The sequence below is a fragment of the Leuresthes tenuis genome, unplaced genomic scaffold, assembly GCF_036924035.1.
Source record: "Leuresthes tenuis unplaced genomic scaffold, fLeuTen1.0.hap1 SCAF_18, whole genome shotgun sequence".
NCBI classification, from domain to species: Eukaryota; Metazoa; Chordata; class Actinopteri; order Atheriniformes; family Atherinopsidae; genus Leuresthes; species Leuresthes tenuis.
Genome location: NW_027325372.1, coordinates 11,679,364 through 11,706,151, shown reverse-complemented (window position 1 = coordinate 11,706,151; position 26,788 = coordinate 11,679,364). Strand labels below are relative to the sequence as shown.

The window sequence follows — 26,788 nt, the reverse complement described above, 5'->3', positions numbered from 1 at the left end:
AATAATTGGGTTTAAAGGCTGTCGAACCTTAAAATGTGAGCCAAAAACAGATAAAAGTGAAATCTGATTTTGTTTGCGCAAATTCATTCACTCTATCAACCCCCGTTAATATGCATCATAAACCCTGTCCGATGTGAATATGCATCAAAGTTAAATATGGCTTTATTTATATTCCTGCCACTTGCAGCAGCTCAATGGCAAACAACAGATATTTATGCACTAATGTACTGGATCTAACAGAACTATATAAGTCTACAAGCAGGAGAATAACCTGGAGCTCAGATAAAGTTAAATGGTGATATTTCAGATAATGTGAGCACAGTTTAGAAAAAAAAAAACTTTAAAAAAAAGAAACACTTTACTCCACAGTGAGAGCATATCCTGGGATTTAATGTTGTTTTCAGACTTTTTAAACTCAAAATAAAATCTAGGTTCGTACTACTAGAGCACACCAGAATTTAACATAAAAAAAAAAAAAAACGCAACCCTCCTGTCACCCAAGGCAGGATCCTGATCAATGACTCAGATTTTACTCATACTGGCTTGTTACACACAATACCATCTGGATTTTCACATTTCTTCAGACTGGTAGAAGAGCAGCGAGACATTCTCTAAGGAGGTGAATTAAACAAGTAGACCTAATGCACTTTGTTAGAATAAACCGGCTTCTGGGCTATATGCCATTGGCTGGTGTTTTATGCAAAAGCAAATATTTACTCCCATCAAAGAAAATGGAGAGTGATGTAGAATGAGGGCTGAAATATCATTGAGGGATCTGGAAACTCTGTTCTGGACTTCACTGTTTCTGACTTATTTTCTACACTCCAATGGAAGTAGTTACAATTCTGAGGTGGAGAAATATGATTCATCCAGAGGAATCCAGCCTAAAGTTTGAATTAAAGAATTAATAGAACTGGTTGCTTGTGGTTAAAGTGACACAGTCAATGGTACAAAAGAGGTTGACGAGGATCTTTCAGCATCACCAAAATGAACTTATTGTCGGCAAACATCTTGCTTTAATTCAACCTTTTTCATTTGCCTCACCCTGACAGTAATGATATTGGTGCTAACAGCCTCTTCCACAAAGCAACAACAGAGCACCAAGTCAATAATGAAAGCCAGTGCTGGTAAAATGCGATCTCCCACAATTATTTAAGATGAAAAGGGTCAGTTTGTAGATTTATGAGCTCTTATGATCCCCCTGAAGCCTGCAGTATCTCTGCACTCAGTTTGACTAATGGTTCTTAAGCTAAGGCCGGCAAGGAAAAGGGCTTGGGGATTTATTTACACAAAAACTAAATTGTATATTCCACATGAGCTAAATGTGCTCTTTTTCCTAGGCTGTAATTATCCACCACACTTAGAAAGAGTATGTGCACTTGATCATGAGTAAGTTTGAGACATTATGAGGGTCGTATAAAAAGGTACCATGCAGTCGACAATATCCAATATGTCAGCCTCCCTGAGGGTTATACTGTCTCACTGCTCGGGCTGAATAATGTTTCCATACCCGTGGTTGACTGGTGTTTCTTTTGTACTGACTTACTTATTTGTTGCCATAGCATTGGCTGACTGATTATGCCGTCAGTTGTTCATTAAGAGCCAATCACAGCCCTGCAGACACATAAACTCATGAATACTTAATGGAGAGATATGATGGAAGCATATGATCTGTAGAGTCTGCCACAGGGAGGGAAACAGATTGTTCATACCTGACACATGCATAGACAACAGGCACACAAAAATACACTGGATCCCAAGAAAAGAGAAAGCAAAAATGTACACACACGCACACACACACACACATACTGTCACGACAAATAATCAAACACGCAGATGAATCAACTCAAAATGGACGCACGCACATACAGAGGGGCAATCTTGTAAATGCAAAAAGACATATTCGGAGCAGTAGATGAACAAGACTGAGCTCATACAGATACGTGGGTGCAGAGGAACACGGATGCACATGTATACAGTCACATATATCCTATATGCATACACATATACATGCACACTCACAGCCAGGTGTTGATGGTGTAGGGTTAGATATTAAAGTCAAGTACCATGCAGGAAGCTGTGTGGACATAACATGTAATCCATGTAACTCAGCATTTGTTAAACTGCATCTATTTATTTTCTTGTTGAAATTTGGTCAATATTAGTTGACGCCATAAGCGCCGTAAAGCATTGGCAATGTTTAATTACAGGGAAAATGAGGGTAGTGTTCTCAAGACAGAGCACAAATGTCTTTTTTTTTTCGTAATTTTATGTTAATTATCTTTCAACAGTGTAATGGAAGGTCTCCAAAACATAAAAAAGAAATCATCTTTGTGTTGATGTCTACCTGCAAAGCTTACTAAATATATCAGCACAGTGTCTGACTGAGTAACAGACTTAAAACACCATATGTGCAATGCTAATGAGGGAGCTATTATGGCTCAAGAGTTCAGTCTTACAATCAATGGCATACTTTTTACTGACCACTAGGGGGCAGACAGGCTGACTGTTTGTGACTAAAGCATGAGTACAGTTGAAAAGCCCTTGCAGATATTCTTCATGCATATTTAAAACTGGACTTTGACTTATTTATTTCCCAAAGCAAAAAAAAATAAAAAATCATTGCTCTGCTTCTATGTAACGTGCTTGGCTCGTTTAAAGATTCTACTGAACAAGGGTGTTGCAACCTGTTCAATATGCTGACGTAGGAGGAACAATGCTTTCTCAACGTTAAAAATTCTGAATGCAGAAACAGCCTATTGATTTAGAGCTGCTACAGAGAATTCAAACACACAGAAGGTCAAAGAGAGCAGTCAGTTTGAACTCTCTGAGTTGGAGATGATTCAATCTTGTTTTATCTTTAGAGATTTTATGGGGTGACCACGTCAAATAGTTATGCTATTCCACAAATGTTTAAGATTGTTGCTGTGTTCTAAAAGAATTTGTTTGACCTTTCAGTTGTTAAGGGAGCTTGTCTTGAAGACTTTTGAAAAGAATTTGTTGATTAGAATGTGGAATATGTACCTGAACTGAACTGTACAGTGTGTTACTCTCAACTTATAATTGATTTTTAAAAACACAAAATATGCCGCAACATGCTGGAAGTGGTCCTGGGAGCTCCTCCACTCTCTTCAATCCAGAATCGGGAGAGGTGCAGACAGGTCGAGCCAACACGACTCGATAATTTATAATGATTTTATTGGGTTAATTGTGGGATTTAACTGTAGAAATTAGGCTAATGCTGCAGAGATAGAAAACTCACACGGGAACTTATATTACAAATGGAAGAGAATGTGGGACTAGAGGTGTAAAGTGGAAATGGCCCTGAGCCTGTTTGCTCCTTCTGGTGCCCTTTACACAACAATCATGAGTCAAACCACATCCATCCTCCAAAGTCAGGCTTCGTTTTGATCTCAGCTACCCACTCAAAAAGCTTTGTGATTGTATCTTGCACAGTTGGGAAGCTTTCATGTTGAAAAAAAATCAGTCTACAGACAAACACCAGCAAAAGTACTCTGTCGTTGTGGTAGTTCCTGCTGCAGTACAGGTCTTGGATTCCATCAAGACAACAGTGAAAAGTACTGACTGCCATATGTGCTGTAACATTACTTTTCAAACTTTTTTTTTTTATCCCACATGAATTATTAGCGTGTTTTATACTGATTCCAGGGACAAATATGTGCGGTCCTGGTTAGGGTTAAGTCAAAGTAGTAAGCTGTGGTTAAGACAATTTAAGGGGAATGTATGGACCAATACCAGTGGTTCAAATTAGGGCTATTTACAATGAATGGAGGTCAATAGAATGTTCTAAAAAGGTTTATGTGTGTCATCATGAGAGAATGTCCTCCTGGAGACACACCTACTGCAGCAAAAACTACCACAAAGGAAGTTTTAGACCTTTAGCACTTTCTTTTTTTTTTTTTTTTAAATTGCTGAAGTATGAATCAGATTTTGTCAGTTTAAAAGCATCATAACTGAGCAAGATGCTGTCACAAACAGAAGTAGTCTGAAAGACTGAAAGCTTTTGCAGTACCTTTGCAAGCTGGTCTCTGCTTCATTTTTCTTGGAATTGTTGGTTGGCTCATGAACTCATGAACTGAGCAGCTTGATTTTTAATTGTTTCCAACTACTCCAATAACTCCTCATGCCAAAATGCACTGCTTGTGAACAGGGCATGTAAAAACAGTTGCCCAACTATTTTTATTATAATCACCATAGTGGGGATGACTTATTCTCATGTTCATTCTCTCAGTTTTCTACTTGTTCATGCCAGCACCCGTACCAGCTCTTGCTCTCTGTCGCTTTAACAGCTCTTCTTACCTACTTTTATAGCAACTCTGACTCTTTTTATTGCCCGTCCACAAAAAAAAAATCACACACTCTAATATTTCGCTGGACCGCTTTAACTCTGATTACAGCACACGGTCGCCATGGCGTCGTTTCGATAAGCTTCTGCGATGTCACAAAATTTATTTCTGTCAAGAGTTGCATTCATTTTTCGCCAATATCTTGTAGTGGTGATGGGAGAGTCGGACCGCTGCGCAAAGTCTTCTCCAGCACATCCCAAAGATTCTCAATGGAGTGAAGGTCTGGAATCCATGCAAATCCATGTGTGAAAATGATATTTTCACAATTCGAGCCCGATGACTCTGGGCATTTTGTCATCGTGGAATATGCCTGTGCCTTTAGAGAAGAAAACAATCCACAGATGGAATAACCTGGTCAGTCAGTATATTCAGGTAGTCAGCTGACCTCATTCTTTGGGCTCATAACGTTGCTGAGCCGAGTTGACTTGACCAACCTGGACTAAGCAACCCCAGATGACAGCACTGCCCCACAGGCTTGTACGGTAGGCACTAGGCATAATGGGTACATCACTTCATCCACCACTCTTCTTACCCTACTGTGCCCATTACTCTGGAACAGGGCAAATCTTGACTCATTAGACCACATGCTCCAGAGTCCAATCTTCATGCTCCCTAGTAGGGCTGTGATTATGGCTGTGATTAATTATGACCAAAATCATAATCACGATTATTTTGGTCAATATTGGAATCACGATTATTAGTCACGATCATTTATCATGTCTGGAAAAACATGTATTTTTATTGCACCATTTATAAACAAACAATGTGCCGACAGTTTTTAGTGAAAAATTAAACTTTAAATTGCCCGGTGCAGGGGTGCTGTAGTGGTTGTCTGGATTGGCACTGGACACGGACGGGGATTTTGTGAATTAACATTAGCTTTGGCCTTCATGCATTCCTCGTATTTAGGTTTGTGATGTGTTTTCAGGTGATTTCAGGTGAGTCCGAAACAAATCCAGACAATGGATGTCGCCCCGTTTCGAGGCACAAGCTCCTCGCCATCCCCAGATGCTATTGTATTCTTCTCGGCTTTCGACATGACTTATTCTCATCAGTCTCTTACTCATCGACTGTCTAACAAGCTGCCACTGCAAGCGTTACACTGCGCGCTTGTTATTTAGGCAGCTTAATGAAGCCTTAACCATGCTTTCGTCCCCTAGTGGTTGGTAGACTACTGGTTGAGAACGTGTGTGGTAAGAGATGCAGGCAGCAGAGCTTGCATTTTGAATGTAAATATCGTCGATGATCAGGTTCATTTAATTTTGGCCACCAAAATCGTGATCACTTATCAGTGAGGCAAATCGGAAAAAAAAGTTCCAACCCTACTCTCTAGCAAATTGGAACTTTTTTTTTTCAGATTTGCCTCACTGATAAGTTGTTTTCTTAAGGCTAATCTGTTTAGTCCCAATCCCTTGAGTTCCCTTCGCATTGTGCGTGTGCAAATGCTCTTACTTTCACTATTAAACATAGCCGTGAGTTGTACTGTCGTCTTCTTTTAAATTTGATTTCACCAAACATTTAAGTGATTGCCCATCACGAACATTCAAGATTATTTTCCGACCACTTTTCTTCCTCGAAGATGGTGGTTCTCCGCTGTCCTTCCAGTTTTTAATAAAGCGTTGGACAGTTCTTAACCCAGCTTTAGTAGTTTCAGCAATCTCCTTAGATGTTTTCTTTGCTTGATGCATGACAATAATTTGACCCTTCTGAAACAGATTAACATCTTCCCCCCCCCCGACTACAAGATGTGTCTTCAGACATGGTTTAAGAATCGAGAAGCAACTCACGGCATCAGTTAGGGTTAATTGACTTCTTTCCAGCTGAACCATCAACATCCATGCAGTAATTATCTAATGGGAGGCTTGAATGGCCAGTGTACATCCGAATAATGTTGTGCCTTTCATGTGCCACACAGAAAGTCTTTGCTAGACACAATCTTATACTGTACGTATGCTTGAGAAGAAAAGTCTCGGATTAGCACTACTTGATGCATTTGTCTTGTGAAACATAAGCTGTCTTTCTTTCCAAATCAAGAGTCAAGTATATTTGAAACAAACTCATGAAACGTTACTAAACTGTCATTCTCTGTTTTTATGCAAAAACAAGGCTTTGCAGCGTCATTAGCATGTGGTGACAGAGACTATGTTACACGTGGATATACTAAACAGTTTCTAAAACCTCTTCTTTGAGGGAAAAAGAAGATGCAAATGTAGTGACGTCTGCAATATATGAGAAAAAACTTTGAATTCGGGTCTCAAGATTGTCTTCTGAACAGGTCGTGTGATTTTTTTCCCATTTCAGCGGGTATTGACCATGTTTATTCTTTTTAGGCAGATTGTTCTTGTTACCTATCATATGAACAAATGATTTGCTACATTAGAACCTATTTGGAAAAGTTATTCCCAGCCTTTTTTTTCTGTGTGCCACCTTGAATGAGAGAACAAACTCTTTTGATAAAATGAGGTTTTTCTTTTTTCCGTTCTTTAACCTGGCATTTTCATTAAGTACCTCAATGCGCTTCTTTGATTGGCAAATTGCTTGCAGAGACAAAAATGCTTTTGGACAATCTATTGTAGTATTAAGGACTGGATACCATACCAATGGTATAATAGGTTAATGAGAAAAATGAAACTTAAAAAACATCAGCCAAGTTTCAGAAGACTTGCTCATTCTCATTCTTTCTACATTAATGAGCCCCTTGATGTCATCCTCAGAGGCTGATCTGGCTGAGTTCCTTCTAGCTCCTTGCACATATGGACAGTCTGATATTATCATGATTCCCCAAATTTTTTTTTAATTCCATTTTTGCAGAGAATTGTAAAGATTCACTGTTTTATAGTCACCTATTCTTTCAGGCAAAATATCTGAAAATGTTAAAATTTTAATTGCAGATTAGACATGATCCCTTATATGTCTTGAGAACCCCAGAAGGAATTTCAACCTACAGTCAACTGTACACAACTGGAACATTTCAGTATTCCACCCTCCCAGTGTTAGAGATTTAGCTTCCCCAAATGACACGTTGTGAGTACAAAGATACTTAAATGCACTTACAGCAGCTCCCACAGAGGGACATTACTTCAACTCCAATTTCATCTTGGCTTGTAAAAGCATTGCAGGAACATCCTATAGTGTGTTTAAAACAGTCAGAAATCTCGTATCAGGTGTCTATACGAAACTTGAATTAATATTTAAATACGTTTTAGAACTGAGGTAAAAGCAATTTGCTCGAAGATGTTGAAATAGCTAAATAAATACTGAGCTTCAATTAAATATGATAATGGACACATGCTGGTTGCATTTTAAAATTGCTGTGAGGGAGCTAAATTGCATTAAGGTTATGTATGCAACACTGACAAAAAAAAACGTTTTATTGACAAAAAAAGTGTTTTCTTTTTAAACTATATTTGATATATGAAACTTAATTTAAACATTTAAAACCATATTGTCATTCCTCTAAATAAATTAAAAGGGCTGCCAGGGATACTGTGAAGAAAATGTAAATTATTTAAAGACGAGTAATTTTATCCTTCTACAGGAACATACTGTCCTAAGGAATAGATATTTGAATTGAAATGGTTAAATCCTTTAATTTGAATTCAACAACAAAAAGCCTATGGCAGGTTTTAAAACCCTGTCAATGGGAATTATTTTGAAGCGTCAATTAGGCATTTAAATGGGCAATTAATTTGGTAGATTTGGGTTAGCTATGCAGAGAAGCTGCAGGCCTTTATTTACAAAATAGACTAATTTAAGAACAGACTCCTGTCCTGACTCCAAGAACCTTGACTATATTCTCACACATGCAAGCTCATGAGTGCCTGCACACACACGCACACACACCTAAAACACGTTCTCCCTTTAAAGTAGTCAACGGCTGCCATTTATGGCAGCAGGATATTAAGGATTCTGTCTCCACCCCCCCTAATATTTAGCCAAACTGTGTTGCCAAATGTCCTCTTAACCACCCTCACTGCTCTTTGTCTCTGTTATCTGCTTCTCTAACTCTCCTAATCATTTCTTTGTATCTGCCAACTGCTTTACCTCCATCCCTCTCTTTTTTCTTCCGTCGTTCCTTTGTAATGTGCCTTGTTTTTCTCTGCTTCACCAGCTCCGTCAACCTTTCTCTTCAAATTTATACGAATCATTATAAGATGATTATTAATTCAAAACTTCATAATCTAGGCACCAGCAGAAGGAGGAGGTTTTTATGAGCGGAACGGCTGACCTCAAACCCACACATGCCCAACCGCACATGCAACCACACAGAAGGAAAACAGTCTGGCAGCACCTAGAGCCAAATGTGCCCCTCTGTAGTCTCATAGCAGTGTCTTATAAACTCAACTAACCCTGCCAAAGCAGATTTGTTCATTTAGAGACAAATTTGGAATCATTTTCATGCAGTGTTTGCCATTAAAAAAATCCCTTGCCATGCACTATGGCTTCACAATCGCTAATTATTGTCCCAGAGAGAAGTAGAATGTAGAGTACCAAAAGAGCATATTTGGTATTTCAGGGTGGAATTACTGTCAAGTAAAAATACACAAGATGATGATATCAGTCAGCACAACAATTTGCTCATGGGTGGGTCAGTGTTTAATGGCAATCCACAGTAACAAAATATTATTGTGTCATTTTAGATCAAGTCACCTTTGAACCAGCCACCCTGCGCTTCTGCTGAAAAGCAAGAACCAATAAAGTAATGGAGATGACTGACAGCTCACAGGAAATGGATAATCAATCATAAGCCTGTTACAAGCTCCTCTAATTGATCAACTAACTTATCAAAGTGACATCCCTCATTAACATGTTGATTAACCTTTTAAACTAATTAAGATTAATTAAGAGCAAATCTCAAGTGGAGGGGTCAGGTTGTCAGTCAGTCAATCAAGCGTGTCTGAAGAAGAGTGTGAAGAGTGAGGGGATTGGTACAGGAGAAGAGGGTTTGGGGAGAAAGACAGCTGAGAGGAGCAGGAAAAGAAAGAATATCTATTCAAGAATAAGGAAGTAGGCAAGATAAGTTAAAGATTTTTTGTGCTGCACTACCTGTACTTTGTGGGCACGCTGTTCTGAAATCTGTTAACATAAACTTATAATGAATTAAAGAAACTGAGACCATAGAGCTGCCTGAAACCTGAACTATTCATGGTCATACTGTTATTTGAAACGACTGAGATTATAAAATAACATATATGTCATTAAAAAGGGAAAAGCATAAGCAGGTCCTCTCTGAAAGCTACTTGGATATTCTAATATACTACATGTGTTCATTAGGAATCATCAGTTGGCTGTTTAGTGTTGAGCTGGGCACATTTTCTTTGATCCCTTTTCTTGATTGAATTCAGATTTCTCAGTATTATTCCTGCTGCTTTCACTTTTATTTAATAGATGATAGTTGAGAGACACAAGAAACTGAAGTTCCTGTGCTGGATTCATATCCAGGATGTCACACTGTTCTTACAAAGTCCCACAGATGTCCTCCCAGTGGCCACTTTCAAACCCAAGTGAGGTACCGTCTGGGGTCATTTGCAACTTATTAAGTCAGTCATATCCACAGACTGGAAAATCATGCTGACTTAATATGAAATTGTGATGAAATTAAATTAATTTAGCAGTGAATTAATTGAGGTTTCAGTTACATTTGGTTTAATTGACCAGAGTCCTGAATGTGTCACATGCGACCAATGCAGACAAGAATTAAGAGAATAACTGAGAATCTTTTACTTGCACTTATAATACTTCATGTAAAGACACTGTGTGGAAATTCATTAGTTTACAAGCAACTTAAATGCAGTCATCTTAAATGAAAAATCTGTTTCATACTTTTTGTTGAGGGGAAAGAAAACGTTTAAATTATAAGGCTTTTACCAGCATTTCTGGACTTTTCACTGCCAGCTCACGTCAGTCTCCAAATTTGCTCATTTTCTACTTCAAAAGCCAGTTTCTCAGACACTAAATTTTCATGTCAGGAAAATTAAGTGGGAAGAACATGACTTGTCTATCTGAGGAGACTGATATCAGACCAAAGACATTCAGAAGTTGGTAATAGGCCTACAAAAAGGGTCAAATCTACATAATTAAAAAAACATTGTCAGTGTTTATCAGTATATCAGTGTCTCTAAAAATATGGTGTTTAAAAAATTGTGTCAGGAAGAAAGAGACGGGAATGCTCATAAGTGGGTCATTTAACAAATGCTGACTTTTTTGTATTTTTTTACATCTAACATTTCTCAGGACAGTTGTAAGTGCTCTTGTGTTTTATGAATAGGGGCTCATCCTATTTCTTTCTCCTAAATGTGTATTTTGACAACGTGCTGCAAACTTGAGCGCGTTGAACCAAACATGAGACACAGGTGCATGTAGTGATGTGTAGGTCGACTCATAACCTGAGGGTTGAATTGGCTAACCCTGGAGACAGGTGGGTTCGATAAGCTTAATAGAAAATATTGCGGCGTTCCAGCAAAGTTATAAATAACTTCTAGAAATGTTGAGTGCAATAGGCCGGGCTGTGATTACTAGCCCACCTTCCACCTTCTCTACCTCTCCCTCGATCACTCAACCATAAAACACCCACAGGTTGTGCATTTTAATCACACTGTGTTCCTCAACTGTGCTGCAGGTCCACCACATGCCGCTGGCCAAGATAATACCAAAAGCAGTGTGTCTTGGGATGCTGAATGGACTTAAGAGGCAAAATGAGACTGTAACAGAGGGATAGTGAGTTAGAAAAACAAGTGAAGTATAAATAAAAACACTATCTCTTCCCGCCTGTTTGAGCAGTACAAATTCAGCTCTCATTATCGCTGTTGGGAGACATTGATGCTGCCAAATGAATTTCCGACGGTTTTCCACCAGTTAGGGTTTGTATCAAAAGAAAATAATTGTGTGCTCATGAGCAGTAACCCTAGAGGAAAAGAAATACCAACCACATAGACAGAGGGGGGAAGATAAAGCGGAAGACGGCGAAAGAAAGTGTAGTAGAGAGGAGACAAGACGATTGGTGTCAACAAGTGCAATTAAAGAGAGTAAGCGGAAAGGCTGACTGTCAGAAAAAAGCAAAAACACTGCAAAACTGTCAAAGAAGAAGTGGAAAAACAAACTGAAAACAAACAAAAGCTAAATCAGAATCTATGGAAGTGTCACTAAAAATCTATCATACCTATGGCATGTATATATAATACATATACAGACCTGTTTAATAAAACTTACCACTTTGTTTATACTGAATATGTGTATGTGCTTGCTTGTGTTGATATTTGGATGATCATTTCCGTGGAGGTTCTATCGTCTTACCCATCTTACCTTGATAATGTGCGCTGAAACCTCGGTAACGATGGTTGTTATCAGTCACAAAATGCAGTCGGAGCCAGTTCTTGTTGCTGACAATAGGAGAGGGGACGTTACCACCGGACAACCTGGGATGGAAAAAGAAAGAATGTGTTTATGAGATGGACCAAACGCACACACTCTTACACATGTACAAAATTTGTCTTCAACCTTTACTTGAACTTAACCTATAATAGGAAAATGGCCAAGTGGTTCACTCTGGGGCTCTTAAATGTGGACACACACTATCAAAGATAGTAATACAGACAGAAATGCTTTTCAGTATCTAAAAAACTGCTTAGAGAGAATACACAAAGCCTTGCAATCATTCAGTAAAAGAACAAAGTGAATGACTGCAGAACGAGGTCGTCATGAGGCAACTCAAGTCATGTATGTGCATGTGAGGAGGATATGTTTAAAGGTCTACAAGTGCTTCTTTGTGCGTGGAGCTGCTGTGTTGAATGACGTTAGCACAAAGTCTATTGTGCATGTAATGGCACAGACTGAATTACATGCAGTGTCAGTACTTCTATTCAGTTTAACCATTCTTTACAGAAGCTCCCCTGGAGTACCTTGGAATTATTCAGCATATTGAAGAAATTGAATTTTTAGTCAATTGTTTCATCCAACATTTCTCCATTTCGTTTAGGGATTTAACTCTCTAAGTCGATCTCAAACTAGAATTTCAGTATACTTTCTGAAACTGTAGTTAGGAGCTGATGTCGCATTGGTCCACATCATCTGATCATTGATCAGTGCAGCTATGCACACATCGACAACAACAAAACATTTAACATGTTAGCTTTTTCATGCAGTCAAGGAGGCTGTGCTATAGATTCAGTAGCTCGTACAAATAGCAGATGGGAACCACTTTGCAGCACTTTCCTCAATTTTTATGGATATCATTTCTGATTTGGCTGAGAAGATGAACTAGTAATGTGTACTTTGCAAAGCATAGTGAGACTGGTGGTGTCCAAGGAAATGAGTGCTTTACAGTTAATACTCATACTGAGAGATTAAAATACGGAGGAAAAACTCTCTTGTTCCTAGGTGATGTAAAAAATATGAGGCTCAAATACAATCTCTAGTGACCATAACCCTCTTCTACACATCATATAGTTTATGTACAGTTCTTTTATCACGTAGTGTCAAGCAACAAGTGCTGTTTGTCTCCTTTCACATTTTTCTGAACTGAATTTTAATAACCTTAACCTTTGCTGTTACACTTGAAACAAAGAACAACACAAACTGTCTTCCCATTTATGCTAATCATCTTTTATACACTGCTGCTGTCAATTAATGTCAACAAAGATGGAAGGAAATGCATGCGCATACATCAAAATCACGGCACTGCCGTGGACACTGTACTTGCCTACATCTGTAAACTCTGACGACGGCAGTGAAATGTGCTGCATAAGAATGCTGGGTGAGTGTTCATCTGTGTGTGTGAACAGAGAGGGGTCACCTTGTGCCACAGATCAGTAGGGCTCTTTAATGTCTGCGATTAGTCACAAACACAGGCCCAGGCAAATGTTAACCGCCTGATTTACATGCCAACAAACAATAAAGTACCACACCTGTGAGTGCAGATGAAGATGCATCAAGAAAATGTCTCCAATAGCCACTTACACCGTAAGAGATTTATTGCTTTTTTTTATGCACTTTGGGCCAATTTGTTGAGGCTGGAATAAAAACTGCTCAATAAAATCTATTCATTTTGTAAGGTTGCACTGGGCGGGAAAAAAGTAGACAAAGTAACTTTACAAAATCAACATCTACTGTTAATTCTATTTGTCGTAATTTATCGCAAACCTTTAAACCTTAGCCTTAACCTTATAGACTATATCCATTAAGAACACTGAAACTTAATCTAGATTTAATTGTCTTTGGCAAATCTGCTGAAATAGGTCACAAGCAATACTACCCAAGCAATTCAACCCTTTGATTATTTTCTAACAGTACAATGTCAGTGCATGAAGTAATCTATTCATCAGGATTCTTCTGGACAGTACTATGTGAAAATGACTGTGTGGAATATGTGAAAGGGGGAAAAAAACAGAAAAACATCATCTAAAAATGAATTCTTGTGAAATATGATTATTGAACTGTATAATTTTGACAGCAGGATTATATGGCTGAAGTGTCACTCATATAATCATACATCAGATTCTACTGATAATGCTGTGATAAAATAAATAGAAAAAAAAATCTATCTAAAGCTCTAGAAAGCAAACAGCTGCTACATGTTTGTGACCTGGTCATATTTCTTGGGCAGCTCAATCTCAGCGTCTTTTTTGTGTCTTTTTTTATGTATTTTTCTTTGACACTTTGAGCATCACAACCCAAGTGTCAGACAAGGGAGATCAGATAGAGCTGATCAATCTACATGGACAAGAAACACCGCAGGCATCCCAGTGTGGCAAACTAAATATGTGTTTGTGTATGTTGTACACTGAAGCTACTAAATCCACAGATGAACTGAGACGAACATGATAGGAAAACCTAAAAGTAAAGGCGGTTACATGTTTTTGTTTGTTTCTTCTTTTTTTTGCCTTAGAATATGTCTTTTTATCTACTGGAATGGGAACTTGGGTTGGTCTTATACTTCTTGAGAATGAATGTAGGAAAGCAGGCACAAGTTGATGTGTCTGTCACTGTTTTCTTAATGCTTGCTGTTTTGTGTCTATATCTATGAATATTTCAAGCATTACAAAACAAATAAGTGGTTGTACAGCATTATATAATGTAATACAGGGTGAAGAGCATTTGCTTTGTTCATAGTTTGAAAAGTTTAGCTTTCTCTCCAACTCTCATTATCTTTTACTACCCTGTCTTTTATTTCTTTAGCACTCTTTCTTGAGTCATTTCATATGTGCAATCTCCTTCTCACTATATTATTCATGTTTACAGCTCCTTTTATATTTTCTGCAAGGGCATCATTACCCAGAGTACACTGTATGCATATTCAATTTGTTCCAATATTAAAAGAGGAGTAAAACTGTAAATCTATACAAAGAACTCATGAATGTAACAATAAGATATTCAACTCTGAGCTCAGGAAACACTCTACAACTCCAGCTACAAGAAGAAGATGGTATAATTAAAAAAAAAAACATATCTTGTAGTGGTATTGAAACTTAGTGGAACGAGCTTGCAACTAAAAAGGTCAGCAGTCTGTACCCCAAAGCTGGAAACATGTCGTCCCACTGCTCTTTGTCTCAGCAAGTGCTTTTGAGATGTAATACTGAATAAAAGATAAAAAGATAAAAGATAAAGATAAAAAAGGACCACGTCAGCTAACTGATTACTTATATTGATAATCAAAGGCAAATATGAAGCTTGTAGCAGCAAACCTAATACCTCCATGAAATATCAGCATGGAAGATACCTGATCTTTCCCATGTGGACAATTTGTAATGCATTATTAAACCATTCATCTATGCTGATGGCTTCTGTCCATGACTATTAAGTGTTCTCCCAAGATATCCCCTATAAAAGCACTTCAGAGCAGCTCTGAGGTATATAGATCATCGTCGGATGGGCTGCAATGATTTTCTTTTTCGTTATGACGTGGTCTTAGAGGGTGTCCTGTTCTGTGACTTGACATTGACAGTGGCGTGAAATACCTATGTGAAGCCAGGCGTCCTACCTACGAAGGACCAGCAACACACTGAAACACCTCCATGTGAAAGTGTGGTAAAAAGGAAAGTTTTGTGGAAAAAACACGGGCAATCAACAACGCTTGTGTGACAGTTTGTGGGACATAACAGACCATAAGATAAAAGGCAGTAAAACATATGTCTGTGTGCTAAAATGACATAGTTTGATTGTCAGAGGAAATTCCTAAACTGGAGAAATTTCTCTCCAACAACAACAAAAAGGCAAACATGAAAGTACTGTAATTGTGTTGAGCTACTGAAATTGTAAGCACTAATTGTAATAATGAGATGGAAAAGGACCAATGGTGTGTGTATGTGCATGTGTGTGTGTGTCTGCAGGAGACGGAATATCAAGTGGAGAGTTGCCAGAGGGGGCAAGAGAACATAATTGATTAAATACACTAGACCAAAAGAGCATCTCTCCCTCTCTCCATCTCTCTGTCTACCATCCTCTCATCCATCCTCTGGACCTCTCTCCCTCCACAAAAAATACAAACACGCTCTTCCACTGGCAGCACTGGAATGAAAGAAAGAGGGAGGAAATAGAGAAGCGTGGCATGGAAGGAGGGTGGAAAGAGGCAAAGATCGATGAAGCTTAGACAGTGACACACTGAAGGAGAGAGCTGTGGAGGTTGGGAAGGGAGGAGGAAGACGCAGTGGCGGACAGAGGTGCCATCACCAGTAGAGTGTAATCACACAACACAAAAAAAGTTTTATTGTCACGAGAGAACAGATTTGAGTGTAGGTAATTTATCAATAAAACAATAAAAAACATTTAAAGTGGGAATGTCGTTTTCTGCCACGCTGAACACGTGACAGTAAACATCCTTTAATAATCACACGAAGAGCTGTGACTTTTTTACACTAAAATGGTACCAGCTTATTCACTGAACATTTGGCAAATATGTGACTGAATATGTTTTTTACTGAAGAAATCCTTGATAAATGTATTTTGATCATTAACTAGTTTGTGTTGTCATCAACTTTTCAACTTTTCTTTCTAACAACAGCAAAGAGCTCCCACATATTTTCCTGGTTTTTAGACTGCAAAATTATTAGCCTTGGTTTACTTGCGTTGCTGCTTTTGTAAAGCTCCTTTTTTATTGTTTAGTCATTTCTTAGCTTGAAAATGCTTATACCTTATCTATAATTTTGTGTTTAACTTCTCTTGGTTTCCTGTCCCTGTCGGTTTTACTTTCATTGTTGTCACTTGTATCTCGTTCGTCCCAAAATCAGCCCTGTTTTCCTCTGTCAGTCTGTCCTGTTCACCATAGCTGGTCGAGTACCTGTGCTGTCGTGTCTTGTTACCCTTTTGGAATTTTGTTTGGTTTCTCTTGTATGAGACTTTTTTGGATACCTGCCTTAGTCTTCTGTGTCACCTCTTCTTTTCAATAAGTGTAATTAAAGTCTTAGTTTTTCTCCACTGCCTGCCTCCTGTGTCCTGCGTTTGGGTCTTCCTCCTGCAATCCCTTATGGCACAACTCGAAACAAGGATTTGCACTAAGGTTATCGATGATCCTGCAATTATGACTTTTGTTTTATATATAGACTCAAGTTTTATACTCCCTTAGTTTACTTTAATTTCTCATTCTGTTTGGTTAAGTGTAGTCTCTAAGTTTTATGGCACGGTTGTGCATCAGCTTTGTGTTGGTGTGATGCACAGCTTTGCACACACATCTATCGGTTTCGGCTTTTCCAGGCCACATGGGGGCAGTGTCAAAAATATGTGGAGCAACTTGAAAGGAGGTGGCTCCAGTTTGTGCTTTGCTATGCAAAGGCATGTCCTTCTCCAGTTGAAGTCATTGTTTTAACCAACAACATACTGACATGTAGTAACATTATTGTGGAAGGAGACACACTGTTAACCATTTAGCGAAGGCCTGTCTGCCATGTTTGAATACCCCCCAATCCTTTACTCTGAGTGGGGTGTGTAAAACACAGATGGATACATACAAGCTGGCACAAAACCCTTACCACTCATTTTTTAATTGTAATACACGCATTTTGAAACTAATGTTTTCACAAAAGCACCTATTTAGTCAAGTTTCATATTGGTAGGTCAGTCTTACAGGTGCCATCTTGCTAATAAAAGATAGACATGTGAGATTAGCAGCTTCATATCTGGTTTAATAAGTCCAACTCGCTCTTATGGATGGCTCTCAAGACACATGCAAAACGCTTACAAACGAGGTAAATACTTACGTGTGTTCATGTACAGCGTGTGTGTATCTGGTCATGTGTGGCTGTTCATTAGATAGCAGGGGAATGCCACTTAATCAGGCAATCTGTCTTAATAGCCTCTGCTAATTAAGACAGGTGGGAACTACCATGCACATACACCCACAAACACACAAACTGTTAGAAAGAGGGAGAGACAGAAATTCCACTTCATCTCACATGAATACACACACACACACACTGCAAGAGTGTTGGGCTGAGTGTAGTCCTGGCAAAGTCATCACCAGTAAGTAGGGAAAGACAAGCCCCTCGTGTGTGTATCTTTAAATTTGTGCCCACTATTGTTTATGTATATTGCAGCATATAAATGTATTTGTGTGTATGTGTTTGTGCTTGCATGAGCATACCTGCTGTGTCACTCTCCATCAATCTCAAGTGGGCAGAGAGTAATCAGTGTTCACAACAGGACCCTGCTCTGTTTCTACTTTTTTTTTGCTTTATCTCCTTTAAATTTTTCTCCTCCTCCTCGCTCGTCTCCTCATAGAATTGTCCGACTGAACCAGCCAGATGTTTTTAAAATGACTTGTTCCTATTTAACTGAGGGCTTAAAAAAGCAGGGCTGGGTGGCTGCTGACAAAAAAAGACACCTTGACACAAAGAATTCATGTATCTAACATGGAATTGAACTTTAGGTAATAAAATAATAAATCCCTTGTTACATAAACTGTTGAGGATGGTCATTATTATTTGATTTAGCTCCCTTGAATCCAAATACGAGGATTTCTTTTTAACTGAACTCAGAGAAGAACTTCTGGTCAACTTTGGTATGGAAGAATTGGTATGGAAGAACTTGAGTAGCCCAGAGAAAGCTCTGACCTCAGCCCCCTCAATACAAACTCGTATTTATAAAGGAAGAATGTGTGCACATCACATATTCTTAAGACCAGGCGTACACACATTTTTGTATGGCAAGGCAACCATGATATGAGGTGGAAACATAAAAAGAGGCCACGTAATTGGCCATAAAATGAAACCGACAATTTCACAGAGATTGTTCAGCATCATATATATGTATATATTTTGATTTTGTTTCTAATTGTCAATTTTCACAAAGTACTCTTATTTACAGAGATTGTGGGTTTCATACACATATGCAGCTATGAGTTTTGCATAATGGGTCTCCAAGGAGACTTTAAAAGGAAATCAAATATTTTGAGAGCAATTTCTGCTATGAGACTGTCTCATAGGCCTTCATAAGGCTGTTTGAGAAAAATACAAACATACCATGATCCATCTTGATCATCTCCAAGCAAGCCTGTGTACTGTACAGGTTGAACATTCTTCCCTGGCTGATAAAACAGGAGCTGTCGGTCCTCTATCATTGCCCTGATGTGATGTGGAATTTGATGCATGTTTTGGCTGCTGGTTTATAATCTGACCATTCTAATTTTTCACCTCTGGACATTCCTTCACCCTGAACTTACAAAGTTGATCACTTGTTACCCCTTTAATTCAGCTGTTCTTGTTTTGCTAGAGATTACAGAACTGAAATCAACCAAATAAAACTGATTTCCTTTTACTCTGCTTCACTGACAAGTGTCTGAGTTTTGTATTTGGTAAAACACTGTTTCTTCTTTATTGTTGCTTTCACTGGCATGCCTATTTGGTTGTGGTGCCAATGACAAATCACAGGAGTGTAGGCATCCATTCATGGCTAAGAATGGGAGAGAAAATCACGCTTGTTGTGCATATGCTTTCTCGATGATTGAGATTTAGAAACTAGTCGTATGTACACACAGCTTTATAAATCCGGTGAACAAATAGAACAGTTCTGTTATTCTGACAACACACCATTTTAATCATAGGTTTGCATAGTTTTATTATGAATCTGTTACTAAAGCGGTATTAGAACCCAGTTGAAAAATCTGGTGGAAAGCAAGATTTTTCAATAAGTTACTTTGCACAGGAGAGGAATTGAGTTATTGACTGAAGTACGTGAAAACACATTCAAGACATTCTGCTACTTCTAACGTTCTCTTTAGGAGAAGCATTGTACATGCAAGTATAGCTGAATTTACTGCACATACATTAAATGTAAGGTACTTGAAAATTCATCAGATGATGCTGCGATTATAAAATCAAGATTCTATGAGTGCATAATGACAGTCTTTGCTCTAAGCAACTGTGAGCTTATAAGTAATCCTAATGGGCTGATTTTCAGTCACCATTTCTGACATGTTTAGCTTTTTGGTCTTTAGTCTGACCAAAAAGGGAAAAAAAATGAATGAGAGCTTCTTTATTGGGAATTTGGCTTTATTAAAATTCACCTGCACTTACTGTTTTAAATAGATAGAAAAATGTGGAGCTTTGGAGCATGTGCAAATCATCCAGGCCCATTTGAGTCTGGCTGAGAGCATACAGTGATTCAGTCTCCAACTGCATTATCTGGATGTGCTTGTCTGTGTTTGATGAGCTCAGTTTTTTTCAATTTTGGCTGGACTAACATGTTTACATGCATTTCTAAAAGTGCATGCACAGAGGGCTAGATTATCATGAACATCTCGGTTGGCAATCTACTACAAGGATTCTAATATACACAGAGAAACTTCAGAGCTCAAAAACTGGAAGTTTAGAGGTGAGTTTTAAATCTGTTACAGTATATATGTGTGTATACATATACATTTACACACACACACACACATGAACATATCTTAATTTTTAGATATTTACTGTAGCCTGAGGACATGAATTCTCAATGTTACCTATTTTCTTTCCTTAATTTACCATCTCAAGACATTTTTTCATGTTAAAGCTCAAAGGTCACTGCATTCGTGGGTGGCACCCTGCCTGTTACAGGGTCTGCGTGTGTATTAGTGCGTGTGGTCAACAGGACATCGCAGTAATCACAGCAAAGAGAGAGAATGAAGAGAAGAAGTGGGGCAGACAAGATAGGGATAGAGCACCAAAGCTACTACTACTGGTGGAGGACTCTTCAAAACAATTTATCTTCCAAATACATACCAAAAGCAATGAAGCATAGGCCGACTGTTAATTCTTGCTGAGACACAAGCACTGGCCTATGTGACGAATGAACAAGGCAATGTCTGTATGACGGCTGAATGAATTTCCCTTTGGCCTGGACACACTACATATCGTGCTCCAGGGATCCTCAACTTCTGTCCAGGTTCCCTCACGTTGGCTTAGCAAAGCCTGAAATGGGTACTTGCTGTGAGAGTTAGAAAAACCTGCTTCACGACCGAGTTAGGGTGACCTGTAAAAACAATGTTTCTGCAATAATGACAAGCACGACTGTGGTAAATAAATAGATAGATAAATAGAATAATTGTTTTTGAATATATGCAAAAAATATAAAATTGTTTAGTTGATAGTTAGGATAAATGTAAATGTCTGTCATGTTATTCAGTACAGTTACATGCGCAGGTTGACCATATATCTCAAAGCCCTGCTGAGGAAATGGCGCATTTAGAGTTTTTTTCTCTTTTAATCTTGCACTGATGTGTATAACCTGACTTTGTTTGCATAAACATTAATCTAATTATCACACACTAATCTAATTATAGACTTTACTTTGATTCTAAGAGTAATTTCATTAAGCAGTTTACATGCATGGCTGAGGAAGATTTATCTCGATAAGCCAATCTTAACACAATCTTGCATAGTTAACTAAATTAATTGTCTTTTGCTTTTTCTCTTAAAGTCAACAAACAAATTCAGAAAATGCTCTGATGAAATGGAAATGCATGCCTCTTGTTTACAGCAGCCCTTATCCGAACCATTCAGGTTTGCACAGATTTGAAACACTGATTTTTGAGAAGCCAGCAGTTTCATTCCCAAACACTAGGCAATCTGTACAGATTAAGTCAGCCTTTGGTGTTTACATCTCTGAACATGCTCCTTATGCAACTAATTTCACAGCTTTTCACTTATTTTAATCCTACATTAAGCACTCTGGATATGACCTAAGCTAAAGAAATAACGGGTTAAATAATTTGCATGGCTTCAGTTAACTGCTGGATTTTCGGGATCACATTTAGCTTTATGTGCAGATGGCAACTGTCAGACAGTTTGTTTGTTCACATCTGTGTTAGTCTGTCCTTCTCTGCCTTTCTCAACTCCTCTCAGTGTCTCTGTCTCTTTTTGTCAACAACTTCTTTGTTCCCTCATCAGTTCCCCTGATGGCTTTCTCTTCCTGTGTCTCCCCCTCTATTCCTCTCATTCTTCCTTCCACTTCTCTTCTCCTGTCAGCTCTCATCTCCCCCACCTCTTGTCCCTGATTCTGCACCTCTTCTTTCGTCTCCACCTTACCTCCATCCTCTTACCTTTCATCTGCTCCTCTTCTCTCCTGGCTCTTCTTGTCACCCCAATTGCCCTTTTCGGCTCCTCTTTTCTACCTATTCCTTTCTTGTGCTCCTCTCTTTTTTTCCCCTGTCTTGTGTTCTTCTGCGTGACCTGACATTTTCTCCCTAAAACACTGTGACACCTCTTTGACTATCCACTCATTTTGCCTCTCTTCACTTCTTTGCTTGGTCCCACGAAAGAAAGTGCTTTCTGAAAAGACTTCCGTGATTTGTTTCAAAGCCTATCAAGGGTTGGGTAGGGGTTAATAACGAGGTGAATTTACCTAGACAATAGCCTTGTAGACCTAAATGATGCTTTGGGCTGCCAGAAATTGGATTTAAAAATTGATGCCCTCAGCGAAACGCTGCGAAGGTCATTGCTATAACCTATAAGCCCCAATGTTGCAAACAGAATCGGAGGAAAATAGTCTGCATCATGAACTTGTTTACAAGCTCTCTATGAGAGTCATTTGGCCTGTGGATGACGCTGGTAATGGATTCTCGGGAGCCCTCCTTCATTCTGAAATAAGTAGTTGATGTGATTTGCAGCAGCTCATTTTGGAAGAAAAAGAAAGAACTCATTTTCGTGTATCTGAGGTACACAAACGACGGCAGCCACTATGCAACAGTAGCTACATAATGTGAGAAAAATGCTATGGAATAGTGTAGTTTTGCATCTTTTAGGAACATAATTTACAACATACCATTTTTCTTATTTTTCACCTGTCACTTTTTCTTTTTGGTGTTTTATTTCAATGTACCATTTTTTCTGTGTTTGCATATTTGTAAAGCCATTTGAAAATGTATAGAGTGATTAGAAAAAAAAGTGAATTAGTCATGTAGACTTTCTTAAAAAGTCCTGAAAACAGACTTCCTGTATCAGCCTTTGTGTGTTCAGACACATATTCAACATTCTGAAATGTGTATATTCATCTCGGGGGTGAAAGAAACAGAAAATATATGTGTTTTTGTTCAAGGTCACAGCTCTATCTTCACTTTGGGATGGTGCTGCTATCCTAGCATCCTCTCTGCCAGCAGCATTGATTAGCACTCGGCAAGCATAACATCACACATATACACATACATGTGCCAAAACCCAAACACTCTTTTCCATCTCTAAAAAGAATGCTTTTGAGCATTTGAGTCCGAATGATTGAGCAGGGCATATCTGTCAAACCGACATGCAAACAAGTGATGTGTTATATTTGAATGGAGAGAAAGCACAGACAGAACAATATGATGATGCACCAAGCACAAGAACAGACCAATTTCAACTGAGTAAATTTGGATTTATGATGCTGAAGGAATGGGATTATTACACTGGGACTAACCTAGACTTCTTCCAGTCACAGTACTCAACTGTTCCTCATCTTAAAGTAAAATAATATATAGAGGATGGCCATATATGTCCCAATGAATTGTAATCATCAGGTGGGACAGATATTATTAAAATGTTTGCCTCTTGAGACATTTTGCATTGATTACTGTTTTACTTATTACTGATATCTGTTTTAAGCGCTACATTAATGTTAAAAAGATTGCATACTCAATCAATATGCACATTTACGTGACACTTCTCAAAATCGAACTAACACACCCAGACGATGCAGTTGGGGATCAAATCATTGCTTCACCCACACACTCGACGAGATGCTAACAGAAGCTTTCACTCAGCACATTCTCCAAAGTTCCACCTCTGCTCACATAGTGTTCTGTTTCCTTTGTAAGCAGCTCAATTGGACTGCCATCCTTGCTGGGACAAGGACGGTAATCCAATTAAATGGTTCAGTCCAGCTGTAATCATAGCTTGACTCAACACTGCATGTGAAAATAATAACTGATCAAACCAGTGGGTACTTTACTAACACTTACGAACAAAGTTCCTTTTGGCAACTAAGACGCCCAGTTTACTCTCATGATGCACTTGTTTGCATTTATCATATTTTATATTTGATGTTAAAATATGAAGTCATTAACCATTTCGTTTTGTACATTTTTAAAGTAAAATATGGTTTATATCCACAAGTACAAACACCCCTGGAGGTATCAGCTCTTTTAAATATTAACAAGATATCAGACTTTAATAAGCTTGCAACGACTGTGCCTTGTTCACAGTCATTGTTAAGATAGGCCAAGTGATACACAATTCAAAGCTTAATAAATACCCTGACTCCTTAAAACCTTGTCTTGACAATAACCAATTCAGTTTCAGTCTTATTTATATCGTGCCAAATCACAGCAAATGTCATCAGAAGGGTTCAAAGACACAGTCCAGTTGAAGCCAATTACAATGCAATTATTAGTAATCCAATCATAATGCAATCAAATCCAATTTAACATATTTCATTAATCCCAATTATGGATTTGTCCAGTGGGAATCTAAAAATGAACATAACATCCAGAAAGCAGAGGGCAGCACAAACATAGCTAGCCATCTGATGAGAAGCGTTCATAGGATGGCTAGAAATGCAAATCAAAGACCTTGCTCAACGGCATAAGAAAGACCTTCACAAGAATTTAGCAATCTCTTGAGTCAGAGTAAGAGCTTGCTCATCGAGGAGGGTGCTCAATGAGATTCACTGCTCCTCCACATCAAAAGGTGGCAGCTGAGGTAGTTCAAGCATCTGGTCAGGGTGCTTTTCGGACTCCTCCCTGGGGAGGACTCCCAGGACTCACTGGAGAGACTACATTTCTCAGCTGGCTGGGCCACAACTGGGTGTCCTCCCTGGAGGAGCTGGAGGAAGTGGTCTGCCTTCTGCCAGGAGACTGTTGCGTCTGCAACCCCACCCCAGATAAGTGGGGGAAAACGAATGGATGGGTGGGGTTTTGATACAGTGATCTACTATGTATATGTACAATTATGACCAACAGAAAAAAAAGAAGAAAAAAAACTATTTTCCCCATTGTCTTCACCACAAAATTCAGCATCAGAAGTTTGCAGGTGGAGATCCACCCTGGATCCCTGATGCACTACCTCAGGAGGTGCGCCTGAAGGTTTTGCTGTGGTCAATGGAACAAAACATCATCAAAAATTTGTGGTCTGAACTAAAAAGAGCTGGCTACATAAAGAGCTTACAAGTTGTGGTACTTATCAAATGGTTTGTTATCAAGGACAGTGTTCATACTTCTTTTTTTGGTCATTTGTCATTTCTTACTGTTTTTTCCTTCTTCTGCACTATAGCGCTGTGCATTTGCCGTTTTTATGCACACATACTATAATTTGATTGTTACTATCTCTTGTACACATTACAGAATGTGTGCATGTAAATAACCACGTCTCCCAGTAGCCCTTGAGCTGTTGTTTCATTGTGCAGTCATTTGACCTGACAAAACATGACAAATTCAGTTTCTATTTCCATTCCCACACAAGCAGGAGATGAGTAAATGACATTACTTTGAATAACCTAGTCCAACATTGCCGAGGATTTTGTAAGGAGCTGTCAAGAAGGTGCATCTACGAACACTACACAGTGTGTTTTCTTTCCTGACATCATAGACAAATTTGGACTGTAAAACTGGAGGAAGCCATAGACAGACAGAAGGAAGAAAAACAGAAGGAGAAACAGGGAAGGAGATACTACTCTTTTTAATTTCAAAATGCTGTAATTGGTTTCAAGGGCAACTAATTTCTCAACAACAAAATAAAAACGTGCGTGGTTGTGTGTGCACCTGTTTTGTTAAAAGTGTAGTGTAAGGCTTGGATTACAGGCATTAAGCTCACAGGGATATACGTGTCTCATCAGCCCAAGAGCACCTTTCTGCATACTGATGAGACACAAGAAAAGTCTCTGTGAGAGTGCAAGTTTGTCAAAGTGTGTCGGTAGGCTTGTGTCTGAACATGGATGAAGAGTACATCCGTGAAGGTTTGCTGTGTGAGAAACTTCATCCCTGCAGCAACTGAAAAACAGAAATTCTTCTAAACTCACATGTCAGAGTATCAGCCACCTGGTGTTATGAGACAATTCTGAAGGATTTGGGCAGTGCGGCTCTGTATTTACAAAGCTAGTACAGCAACAGATTTTACAACAACTAAGGTGTCTTTGTGTCATTTATGGTTTAGTTTGTTTTTTCCACTCCTTTTTTTGCACTGTGGCTGTGTGTGTGACAAAGCAGATCAGAAGGAAGTCAGGTGTAGGTAGTGTGATAATAAACTGACGCCTTAAGTGCAATAAAAGCTGCCCAACGTCTATCCAACAGTGTGTAGCATGTCTGACATACAAAACTATAAGCTCTGCTGCTGACGAAAACACTGGCAGCTCTCATGCTGATAATGTTGCAAATGCACAAAAAAAAAAAGAAGACATTTTCTCTCTCGGACAGAGAAACACTCAAGTTTGAAACTAAAGTTTGTGGTCCTGCTTTGCCCTACGGTTTTAACTCCTTAAAATTCCTGCAATTTTCGCCTAAAAAAGGGATACCCAACGTAAATATAAAGGTGTTCTTGAACTATTGAGAGAGTGGAGGCAAGGTCTGATGGAAATTTTGAAAGTTTGCAGCAGCGGATGTAAGACTTGTTGTAGACTAGCTATTTTAGTACATTTACTCGACCCTTGCCAATGTAAAAGTACCATTTTTGTCGGAGTTGTATCTGTTCTTGGAATACTGGGAGGCTTCATAGGTGAGTTGCACAATTTTTGGACTGGTTTGACATAAGTGTTTGATTTGTCTACAGTTAAGATTTAATGCTGAAATGGCATACATCATTCGAATCTCAAGAACCTTAGCTTTCCAACAGTGGGTAACGTGTAGGTCCAAAGAAAGTGGGGGCTGAGTTTTGTTTGCGAAATATGCAACGTACCGCCGGCGGGACAGTGTAATATTTTCACCATTCTGATAAGACAGATAAATAAAGAATATTTAGAACTTAGGGATTCTTTTGTTTACAATGTGGCTTTTTTAA

General features: G+C 38.7%; 1 protein-coding gene across 1 annotated transcript in view; it reads right to left on the bottom strand.

Moving 5' to 3' along the window:
* The window catches only part of csmd3b (CUB and Sushi multiple domains 3b), a 335,017-nt gene that overhangs the window by 122,545 nt on the left and 185,684 nt on the right, over positions 1-26,788 (bottom strand). The window contains exon 6 of the mRNA XM_072370697.1: positions 11,670-11,782. Coding sequence (XP_072226798.1) covers positions 11,670-11,782 — 113 coding nt within the window. The remainder of the gene's footprint in view (positions 1-11,669; positions 11,783-26,788) is intronic.